General features: G+C 40.1%; 1 protein-coding gene across 1 annotated transcript; it reads right to left on the bottom strand.

The window, feature by feature from the left end:
* Positions 1-215: 215 nt before the first annotated feature.
* Positions 216-11,592, bottom strand: LOC309696932 (N-fatty-acyl-amino acid synthase/hydrolase PM20D1.2-like). The gene is made up of 13 exons (XM_082518468.1): positions 11,305-11,592; positions 11,137-11,223; positions 2,821-3,056; positions 2,650-2,736; positions 2,421-2,554; positions 2,222-2,341; positions 2,006-2,081; positions 1,864-1,925; positions 1,692-1,770; positions 1,521-1,592; positions 1,278-1,443; positions 1,091-1,190; positions 216-869 (listed from the first exon to the last, which is right to left on the bottom strand). Exons 1-13 carry the CDS (start codon positions 11,522-11,524, stop codon positions 740-742), a joined length of 1,569 nt encoding a protein of 522 aa, XP_082374594.1. The 5' UTR covers positions 11,525-11,592; the 3' UTR covers positions 216-739.
* Positions 11,593-12,120: the final 528 nt, after the last annotated feature.

Raw genomic sequence — 12,120 nt, 5'->3', positions numbered from 1 at the left:
GTTGCTGGAGTTCCTACGTTGTTAGTTCCTTGTCCTCTTCATGCACCTTGGAAGTAGGTGAAGTTGCTGCTGAAAATCCTAGGTGACACAAGGCTTGGGTTGACAACACCCGATCAGCCTTTTAATACCTGAGCGGTTATTAAAAACTGTCAAATTGCTCATACTGTTGTGTTAAGAAAGCCTATCTAAAATTGTGAACAGATTCAATCACATTTACAAATCTGGAATCATTTTAATGAGTCAGCCAGTAAAACAGCATTCTTTGAACATGTAGTCCAGTGTTTGATTCAAGTTAAGCATCCCTGTAGGTAGTGCTGTCATTTGTACCATTCATTATGAGCGGTCCAAATCAAAAAAACATGTATCTTTATGACTGCACTACTATCAGTGTCCCACAATAAGACATATATAATAATTGGTTAATTGAATCATATCATACCACCATAGAGTTCAGAAAAAAATAGTACATCAGTCTGCATAGAGCACCAAAACTTAATCTTGAATGCAAAATTCTAGATAGCCAATTCACAGTGATTTTACTGCAGAAAGGTCAGTGCTCTATCTACTCACATATCACTGAAAAGAGTCAGTAGTCCACATAAAAGATAAAAGTACATCCCACTTTGAAATGAGCAAAATTGTAGTTTCTGATTCTATAATGCAAAAGTTATTTAGTGCAATATCAATGCATTTTGTATGCTATTCATGTGTTTATCTTATCACCAATGTTGTCAATTGCTTAGAGTTCATGGACAGAGCTGTGGGGCTCAGGGAGCTTCCTAATGTCACAGTTCTGGATCAAATTGAAGTAAAAAACAATCATCTCCTCGTAGTTCTTAGTGGAAATCCTTTCATTGATGCCATGGAATCTGAGAAACAAAGGAAAAAAAGGATTCATGGTACTTGGAACAAGAAAGTATTTTATATATTCCCCTCTTCTATTCATGCTGCATGATCTGTTTCTAGAGTTGAGAAATAATCACTGCACGTGGAATTCTTCTTACTGTATTTGTTCAATTTTAAATTGAGGTCTGCAGACATTTTTGGTGAAAATATATTTTGACAGTATTAAAAGCTGCTGAATTCTCACCTCTCAAAGTCACCTGGCTTAAACCAAGCCGGGGAAAACCGATAAATATTTTTGGTCAGGTCGACGAAGTGTCGACTGTCTGTGTTTCCAATACAGATAGCTGCACATTTAAATATGATATTAAATTACTTATAATGTCCTGAAAGATGCTTTAAAATGCTTCCATACAAATCTGTATGAACCCTACCTGGAGCAACTGTAACTGTTGGAAACAAGTCCAGCACCGTTTTCTTAATAATTTGGAAGCCAAAGACCTTATCATCAGCACCGCTGATGGGTAGAGGGTCAAATCCATTAACAAGTTCTACCTTCACTCGCTGGTCGCCCACCGTATCCTTGATGATGTCCAGTACCTAAAAAAGACAGCACACATCTCATATTCATGTCAAAGTGTACATAGTAAGGCATTCATTCTCAAAAAGGACTCTACCTCTTGTACCGACTGCGCTGAGTGAATTCGTAGATTTACATAAGCTTCAGCAAGGGAAGGAATAACATTTATCTGCAGAGGGAGGGAGATATTGAATTTTTACAAAGAAAAGTAACAGGCTTAAAATCTTACTTCTTGTGAATTACATTCAATTTAAAATAATCACTGCACCTTTACTCCTGCATTAAAAAAGGTGACTGCTGTGGTAGTCCTTACAAATGCATTAGATACTGGTTTTCTTTCAAGTATCCTGAAACATAAAAACTGGTCTATTTCACTGGAACCAATCACAAGAAAACATGACATTTGAATTTATATTTAAATGATATTTAGCAGTTATTACCTGCTAAGGAGCGGAGAGAAGAGCCACAAATTCGACATTATGAACTTTAGTGGTAAACTGAACTGAAGGCAAAGAATTAGTAGTTGGTAAAGAATGAGTACATGAGTATACTACTAGTAAAGAAGTATTTAGATTACCCTACCTTGTGGGCCAGATGCTCAAAGGTGTCACCTTCAGGACCATAACCAAATAACCTCGGCATTGGGTTGTCCTCTAGTCTGAGGAAACAGGATCACAGTTAAATCTTTTATACTAGCTTTTTAAACATGGGGTAGTAAAATTATGGAAGGCAGTGAAACATATGAACAGGGAAGCTAAACAGAACTCATTATAGTTTAAAAAACAATGTTCCTCTCACCTTTTGACTGCTGTGGCTAAGATCCCAATGCTAGTTTCCCTGGGAGGCATCGAGGAGTGACCAGGGGCCACAGACACACTAAGCTTTATAACGGCCTGGCCTTTTTCACTTAACCCGATTCTGCAAATCATAAATCGTACACATACACATAAGATGTGATCAACACAAGTGCACAACACATGTTCAGGCAGGTTCTTACAGAGCAGCAGGTCCTTCAATAGCAGGAATGATTCCATCAAGTATAGTCAGGCACTCATCCATGACAAACAACAGCTGGACACCACGTTGCTTCAAAATACGCACTATGTTCATCGCTCCATTGAGACCACTGATCTTAAAAAAAGAGATTTTGAAGAGCACAGCCATTAAAATGTGATATTTCCAATCCCACTTAAGTTTGTAATGTCATAGTGAAACTGTTAACATACTTCTTCATCATGACCAAGACCGATGTAAAATCCCCTGCGTGGAGCATAGCCCTTTAACAGCAAGTACTCCAGCGCCTGAAGTATTCCCTAGAAGAAATAAATCAGCTGTTTAGCCAAATATACCTCAAGTCTGTTTAAAAGTAAGCTCACACAAAAGTAATGTTTTCACACCATTAGATTGTTTTTGTCATCTATGGTTCCTCTGCCGTAGATGAAGCCATCGATCTCCTTTGCAGAAAATGGTGGTGCTTCCCAACCATCTGACTCTGAAGCAGGTACTACATCAATGTGGGCCAGCAGCATGTATGGCACCAGTTCAGGCTGTGATCCTTTCACCCAAAACAAGTGGCTGTAGTTTGCCACCAATTCATGATGAACCAAGCTAGAAGAGAAAACTGTAGGGAAGGCTGACAAAAACAAAAAACTTAAAAACAAGCTGAAAGAGCAATTGTTATCTTAAATTCATCCTATCTTTCATGACTTATTTATGATAACTTTTTCATGATTATGACTTATTGATTTATTTATAGTAAAAATTCAACTACAAAAAGCATCTACTTGTTCCAGCTTCAAGCAAGTGGTGATCTATGGTAAATAAAATCACTATTGCACATTTTAGAAACTGTCGCAAGCTGTCATCTGCTAAAATTGAACTATAGAAAGTTTCATTTCACAAGTGAGATAAAACAACTGATAGAGGAGGCTATGAAAATTGCAGCAAATGCTTTACAAATGCAATCACTGGTTACTTTACTAGGTGCACCTGTTTAGCTAGTCATTAAAACAAATATCTAATCAGCTAATCACATGCAACCGAGTCAGTGCATTCAGGTATCTAGACATGGTCAAGATGGCCTCCTAAAGTTCAAAGTGAGCATTAAAATGGGGGAAATAAATGTGACTTTGAACCCAGATTTGTTATTGGTTTCCGATGGGTTGGTCTGCGTATTTCAGAAACTTGTGATTTACTAGCATTTTCCCACACAGAAAAATCTGGGATTTTTCCACTTAAACAAGTGAAGACCAAGCAGCAACATCTGCAATTCTTATAAGTAAGGACTTTTATTTGAAAATATTAGTTTTTTAATTGTTTTGGGGCAGAGTCAGCTTCTTTTCCTTACATGACTTGGCATCAAAATACACTATATTGCCAAAAGTAAAAAAAATCAACCATCCAAATCATTAAATTCAGGTCTTCCAATCAATTCCATGGCCACAGGTTTTATGCACCTGTGGCTATGGAATCAATCAAGCACCTAGACATGCAGATTTCTTCTACAAAGATTTGTGAAAGAATGAGTTGATCTCAAGACCTCAGTGAATTCCAGTGCAAGCTCAGTCGTGAAATGTCCTTGCTACTAAATATTCCACAGTCATGTGAACAGCAGACGCTGAGCCTCCAAAAGTTGAGTCTGTTCATCTGGACGTAGCGTTTTCATTGGGAGAAACGTTTCGTCACTCAGCTGACACTGAAGAAGTCACATGGATGACTGCAGGTTTCCCCCAATCTTATAAACTGTACATTTGCATAATGACTGAAACCAGCCCACGGAAGGAACAATCGGCTGGGAGGTCACCTTCATCATATTTATGCAAATTCTCATGACCATTGATCAACAACCACTGATCAAAGACCACTGATCAATGGCCATGAATACCATTCACAAAGAGTTGGGGAATGGCTGCAGTCACAGCATTGTAAGATGGTGAAAGGTGTACTCTTAAGCCCCCTCCGCGATTCAGAGATGGTCTTTCCCTTTTCACATAAATGGCTTCCTTGACTCCGCACTCAAACCAGCGTTCCTCCCAGTCTAGGATGTGTACATCCTCATCATTGAAAGAGTGTCCACTGGCCAGTAGGTGTAAATAGACTGCAGAGTCCTGGCCTGAAGAGGTGGCTCTTCTGTGTTGTGCCATCCGCTTCACCAGAGGTTGTTTGGTTTCCCTGATGTATAAATGCTGGCAATACTCCTGGCAGCGTACACTATGTTACTCTGTTTGTGTCGGGGGACCCGATCCTTGGGGTGGACCAATTTTTGGCACAGCGTGTTTTGGGGTTTAAAGCCACAGAGACGTGGTGTTTAGAAAAAATATGTCTCAACTGTACTCCTTACACGTACGGGATCACTACAGGTTTTCGTTTAGGCAGCGCTTGCCCTTCTCTCCTGGATCAGCTGGTGCTTTCTTTAGGCGCCTTCCCAACTTTGACAAAAGTCAAGCTGGGATAACCACGGTTACTCAGAGCCTTCTTGATGTGATGTTGTTCTGCTTCCCTGGCTGCTGAATCTGTGGGGATGGTGTTCGCTCTGTGTTGTAGCGTTCTGATGACACCCAGTTTGTGCTCCAGTGGATGATGAGAGTCAAACATTAAATACTGATCCATATGTGTAGGTTTCCGGTACACATCAGCTTTTAGATGTTCCCCATTACTGATGGAAATTTCACAGTCTAAGAAGACTAACCTGCCACTTTTCATATCCTCCCTGGGGAATTTGATGTGTCGGAATCTGGCTTTGACAGTTGCCAGGAGAATGGTACTTGTCTCAGATTATTCACCCAGATTATAAAGAACAACAAAATAAACTACCACAGCTATGCAGATGACACACAAATATATATCACAATGTCACCAGGAGACCGAGGCCCTGTACAGGCTCTTGGTAAATGCATTGAGGAAATCAATGACTGGTTGTGCCACAATTTTCTCCAACTAAACAAAAACAAAACTGAAGTAATAGTCTTTGGCGCCAAAGAAAAACGATTACAGGTCACCAGAGAACTTCAATCTATACATCTAAAAACCACAAACCAGGCGAGAAATCTGGGTGTAGTGATGGATGCAGACCTAAACTTAGAAAAACACATTAAGACAATAACAAAGTCAGCTTACTATCACCTCAAGAATATATCAAGGATAAAAGATCTGATGTCTCAACAGGACCTGGAAAAACTAGTCCATGCATTCATCTTTAGTAGGCTTGATTACTGTAACAGCATCTTTACAGGTCTACCTGAAAAAATCAGTCAGACAACTACAGCTCATTCAGAACTCTGGTGCTCGAGTCCTCACTAAGACCAAAAAAGTGGACCACATCAGTCCAGCTCTGAGATCTTTACACTGGCTGCCTGTCCGTCAGAGGATAGACTTTAAAGTTCTGATGCTGGCCTATAAAGCTCTGAATGGTTTAGGACCAAAATACATCAGTGACCTCCTGACCCAGTATGAACCTTCCAGATCCCTCAGGTCATCTGGATCCGGTCTTTTATCAGTTCCCAGAGTCAGAACCAGACATGGAGAAGCTGCATTCAGCTTTTATGCTCCTTATATCTGGAACAAACTCCCAGAAAGCCTCAGATCAGCTGAAACACTCAGTTTATTTAAATCCAGGTTGAAGACTCACCTATTCTCAGCTGCATTTGAATAAAGCACCAAATCCACACTTTTAAGCTTAAATTTCAAAACTTACACTAACTACTGATCTTATCTATTTCTGATTTTATCTGTTTTGATTTTATATACTGTTTTGTTTGTTTGTTAAGCTTAAATTTCAAAACTGATTTTATCTACTGTTCTGATTTTATCTGTTTTGATTTTATATACTGTTTTGTTTGTTTGTTTGTTTGTTTGTTAAGTGGGTTTAGAGCTCTGGGTAGCTCCCCAGCTGGGTCTAGACTGGGTCTAGAGAGTATTTTAAATTCAGGGAATTTAAAATAGAAAGTAGCTCGTCCACAGAAGGACTGGTAGCTCCCCTTACGATAAGGGTTCAGATCGCGCGAACAAGTGTGGGATTAGAGCTCTGGGTAGCTCCCCAACTGGGTCTAGACTGGGTCTAGAGAGTATTTTAAATTCAGGGAATTTAAAATAGAAAGTAGCTCGTCCACAGAAGGACTGGTAGCTCCCCTTACGATAAGGGTTCAGATCGCGCGAACAGGTGTGGGATTAGAGCTCTGGGTAGCTCCCCAACTGGGTCTAGACTGGGTCTAGAGAGTATTTTAAATTCAGGGAATTTAAAATAGAAAGTAGCTCGTCCACAGAAGGACTGGTAGCTCCCCTTACGATAAGGGTTCAGATCGCGCGAACAGGTGTGAAATGTGTGTGTTTAGTTAGTTTGTTTGCTTGTTTTAATCAATTTTAAATCATGCTTTTTATTTGTTTTTGTTTCTAATGTCTCTGTAAAGCACTTTGAATCACCTTGTTGTTGAATTGTGCTATACAAATAAATTTGCCTTGCCTTGCCTTGTCTGACTGACACAAACCAAGAGTAAAGTTTGGTGGAGGGGGTATTATGGTTTGGAGCATTTTCAGGAGTTGGGCTCGGTCCCCTAGTTTAAGTGAAAGGAACACTTGTGCTCCCAACAGGGAGATGGCCCTTTCCTGTTTCAACATGACTGCACACCAGTGCACAAAGCAAGACCCATAAAGTCATGGATGAGCAAGTCCAAGATGGAAGACCTTCTTCCAACCAAATAGAACACCTTTGGGCAGGCCTGGACTGGGAAGAAAAATAAATAAAGTATCAGCCCTATACATTATTATACACGTCCTGCCAATTGTGAGATACCATTCTGAGATAATCAGCTGGCCAAAGGAGGAAATAGAAGCTACTGACATCAAGACAAGGAAGTTCCTTGCCATGGAGGGTTTCACCCAAAGTTCAGCAACCTCAGGCTAAGCTAAGTGGAAGGAAGGATGCCACGGACAAATGTGTGTCAGAACAACTATCCAGGATGAAACAACAACAATCCATGAGTACATCAGGAAGAGGTCCACTCTTGCTGCCCTTTTCTTGGCTTGTTCTAGCAATAGCCGCCTCTTGTGACTGCAAGGACTTTAGATTGGCTGCTGCTATGGTAAATGGCCTGCATTTGTAAAAAAAAATCATTTGTATAAAAGCAACAAGTCCCTAAGGACTAAGTAAGTAAGTCCCTAAAGTGTACTGTAAAGCTCTATCAGTGCTGTAAAGCTCTATCAGTGCCCTGGGGCGCACTGACAGAGGCGAGGCTGCCGGACACTGGCGCCACCGGGCCCTCTGACCACCACCAGTAGGCAAACATGGGGTTAGTATCTTGCCCAAGGATATCTGGCATGCAGCCTGGGATCGAACCACCAACCTTCTGATTAGTGGCTGACCTGCTCTGCCACCTGAGCTACAGCCACCCCACACTAGTATTACTGTTGACACATTTTGCTGCATCTGTTTTCAAGTTCTTTTTCTTTTTCTCACTTAGCTTTTCAGTCCCACATTTTTATTTATTTTTGTTTGCCCATCTGTATCAACGCTTCTTCCACATTTAATTATGTTCTACAAGGTGGAATATTGTTGAGGGACTGCAGCCCTTCAAGATAGCCTGTAGCCTGTCTTATATTGACAAAGCAAAGGGTCTCACTGCAGCCACTGTGGAGCTCTGCAGTAACTGGAAACACATGACCTCAACAGTAACCTGAAACCCATGACTTCCACACTAGGTAGAAACACGTCCAACATATTGCAATACGGGACACAACACAAAAACAAAGGACGTTTCTCAATTCTAAAGTACGTGAGTCCAGACTTCTTAGGCGCACACGGGAGTCCGAACTTCCCAAAAATGCAAGAACGCAGCACGATCATTTTACAATAGACCCTGCGCACAAGAAAATGCTAACTTCCTGTTTTAAGACCGGATGTAGGGTTGTACATTTCCGGTAGCTTTATTTGGCAGTCAATTGCTACTGCAAAGGTGAACTCAAAAATCATGTCCAAAATACGAAAACGGAAAGATTACATTAAGTTACAAAGAGCAGAGGGTGGTAACACTCACCATTGCTGTGTCATAAAAAAAATCAAATGATCAATTTTGATGTTTGAAAAGCGTAGATCGATTGTTTGTTTACATCACTCAACCCAAGCAGAACTACATTACTGCATGCAGAAGACACATTGTCCACATTCAGAAGCACATCTCTCTATAGTGACAGTTCTTATGATTTAAACAGGCAAATGTCCAGCATTCAAACTACAGGTGAACAATAGTCAAAGCCAGATGTTTCCCCGTTATGTCGATATCAGTACACACCTACACAGGATGTCAACAAACCGTGAAAAAAAGCCACAGGATATAAAAAAAATACATGATTGATTGCAGGTAAGGGTCTGTATATATTAGTATTTACGAAGAGTATGTTGTGACTTATTACTTACAATTACAGTGGTCCCTCGCTATAACGCGGTTCACCTTTTGCAGCGTCGCTGTTTCGCGGATTCTTTTAGTGCAATTTTGCATGCTTTTTTTTTTTTAAAGCACATTGTGTTCTGCATCCCGATCACTTTTTTTTTTTTTTACGAAGGTTTGAGCTTTGAGAGTTTAAACAAGAGAGAAAAGTGTGAAACTGTTCATGCCTTTCTGAGAAAAGTGTATAAAGTGTGTAGTGATGGGTTTTACAGCCTTACATTTTAAAAAAAATTGTAAAATATAAAGCTGGCTACTTCGCAGATTTCACCTATCGCTGGTTATTTTTAGAACAACACCCGCGATAAACGAGGGAATTCTATATACAAATACTGAGAAATTTCAATCCCTTCTCTCTTTTGCTCTGAGGCGCGAGGGAAAAATATAATAAGTCGATGAACATCATCTACAGATATATTCAGTAAATGCCCAAGACACCTTGAGAAATGTAAATCGCCGCTTGGCTTTTTTTGGAAAACCCGAACATAAATAAGATCCGAATATCACACCGGAAACGAAGTGCCCTACAGGAGTTTCCTCACCGGAAGTAGCATATGCTAAGGTGCACATAGTCTATTGGAACAGCAGCATACTTGATGACATCACCGTTCCGGAGTTTTTACTGCCATCCCCTCTTAATTTAACTGTGATTAATATTTACAATGGAAATTACACATTATGTTTTTGATCTTCTCTCTTTTTTTGTTTTTTAAAGATAATTTTCAAAAAGTATCTTAAGCACTCTGGCAAAATTCGCTTTTATGTATGATCTGTTCCATAATGTCTAAAGAGCTTCATGCAGTTAAGCACAATTACTGCATGTATGAAAACACAAGCTTAATCTCTCTATTAATAAAAATAGTATACATGTATGCCTGAATAATAAGAAAGAGGTGAGATGTTAGAACACTTTTATATTTATTTTAATAGACACTGGCCCTTACAATAGACAGCTGGGGTTTGGAAGAGAATTGAACAAATATTTAAAATATAATCGGATCATTTGGAGCAGCCGTCAGGATCTCCACGCATTAACATGTTGTTTTTGCTCTCAGTGAAAACGTTTCCTCTTGAATTTAAATATTTTTAATGTTATATTTAACTCAGAGTCAGCTGTTTAAAAAAAGAACAGAATATTTTACATCAGGCAGTATAACAGGTGAAATTTAAAGTACACTGACAGCTCTACAAGTAAGACTTCAGTATTAAATAAAACAGTCCAGTTATAAAGCTTAATCTGAGCCAAACTGATTTGCTCAGGAACAAATGAAACACTGAAAAAAAAAAAACAATAAAATTTTTAAATGATCTAATTGACTTGTATCATGTTTAACTTGAGTAGCGAAAGACCACAGGGGGGGGTTTGAAAATGATGTCCGCTATTGTCGCAGATCCACAGCTTGTTTTTTGTCCATAAACTTTGCAGATGAGAAGAAGAGGCAGAGTTCTTCGTGAAAAGTGAAAAAGAATGGCTTAGTTTTCAGAAATCGACATTTATGAATGAACCCATAATAATTATCACATTTAAGACATTTTCAAGTTTATTTTCTTTTCTTTGAGATTCAAAAATAATATCATTTTTAGAAAATTCAAGTAAGTTTGGAATCTTTGGGAAAAGCCAGTAGTGCACATCGTCCCACGGGGCTTTACAGTATATACATTCGTAAAATAAAAGTTCTGTCGAATCAATATTCCCATTACAGAAAGAACAAGACTTATTATCAATAGGAAAACGATGTCTGAGAAATTCTTTGGAACGGTAAACGCCTGAGAGTATTTCATAATGGACCTCCTTAGCTTTTGGAGGAATGGGAAGTTTTAGGTAATTTGCTCTGATTTCTTTCTTTTGATCGCAGGAGAACGGTTGTGAAATGGAATTTGGATTTGATCTATATGGGGGGAAAGCATTAGTGAATAATTCCTTAATTTTAGAGTTTTTTTAGACTGTTAGCTCCACAGTGGCTGCAGCCAGGTGCTCTTGGTCGACAAAGGGTCATGGGTCATGTGACTTGAGGGTTTTGAACCACGTGCATCTCGGTGTAGCGTTTCAACATACCTTGGCTCAGCAAGACGTGGAAAGGTTAATTCTGAATAAGGTGTACGGAACAAAGTACATCTGCACAGCAAACATTAACTTTATCCATTTATTAGCGCTATACAAGTTTGACATACAAAAACTACATTAACGTTTAGAGTTACAGCCATCAGCTAGTTCCACGTTGAGCACATTATATATAAAAGAAAGTTACTTTAAGCACGTTTTACTGGCAGGTTTACCTTTTCGGAGGAATCTGTCAAATTCATGCAGCGCAGTGGTGTTGCTTTCTGTATTTGAGAATGACACGGTGGGGATGCGGATTGCCTCTGGACAAATGGAGACAAATTGTTACCAAACAGAAGTGTCTCTGCCTCCATCTACATCCACTACAACACGACTCCGAATACCTTTAAAATTTGCTAGGAGCTCCTCTCTCTGATGGTGGTCAATGACGAGCGATTTGTTATTCGTCTTTTCCCAGTGTGCGAGTTGAAGTCCGGCGTTAACGTCCAGTGAAAGAGTCCTGATAGCCGCTATTGTAAATAACAGCAGGACTGTAATAAGCAAGCTGCTAATAATTATCTTTAAAAACTTAAATATTCTTAACTTTGAACCCGACTCAGTCATTGTAACGGCTGTTGTGTTTACAGCAGAACTCGTCGACTGTGACTGCAGGCTGAATTTGCATTAGAGCCACCTGCAGGCAGACAAGGACAGTCACGCCTACATTATGTAGAGAGCAGTTTTTTAAGAGCTTATTTCAGTTTTAGTTAAATCACCATCACCATTCGGGTGGAGAAAGAATATACAAAGCTTGTGTTCAATCTCCCTCACGACGTGCAGGTTTTTAGTAGTAAAATAATTGCCAAAATACAAAGCAAACACTTTATTGAAATACATTTTTCTCTGCGACCTGCTGGAGCGGGGGGGGGGGGGGGGGCTAGGAGGAGGAGTTGGCTGTCCGACTGCGGTCTGGAGTGTGGGGCCTTCCTGCTGCTGCGGAGTCGGGGCGGTCTGCCTCCCCCCACCGCAGGGAAAAGGGTAACACCACCTGGGTCTGGGTGCAGTTCCCCCCCTCCAGGGGCAAGGGTACCTAGACCCGGGGCTTAGAGTACGCTTGGGGAGTGTGATCGTGTGTACAGCGTCTCTTTATGTCTGTCTCCACGTTGGTTGAGTGTGGAGTAAGTGTATATGAGAGCATGAGGGTGGGAATGGATGTTTGT

The sequence above is a fragment of the Aulonocara stuartgranti genome, assembly GCF_965226115.1.
Source record: "Aulonocara stuartgranti genome assembly, chromosome: 20".
NCBI classification, from domain to species: Eukaryota; Metazoa; Chordata; class Actinopteri; order Cichliformes; family Cichlidae; genus Aulonocara; species Aulonocara stuartgranti.
The sequence above is the reverse complement of the archived record's forward strand: the minus strand, read 5'-3'. Positions and strand labels throughout refer to the sequence as shown.

Coding starts and splice junctions, on each gene's coding strand:
- LOC309696932 (XM_082518468.1), bottom strand. CDS start 11,524: ATGACTGAGTCGGGTTCAAAGTTAAGAATATTTAAGTTTTTAAAGATA. Junction 3,057..11,136: donor TGACAGATTCCTCCGAAAAG/GTAAACCTGCCA, acceptor TGTTTTTGTCAG/CCTTCCCTACAGTTTTCTCT. Junction 870..1,090: donor AAGCCAGGTGACTTTGAGAG/GTGAGAATTCAG, acceptor TTTGTTTCTCAG/ATTCCATGGCATCAATGAAA.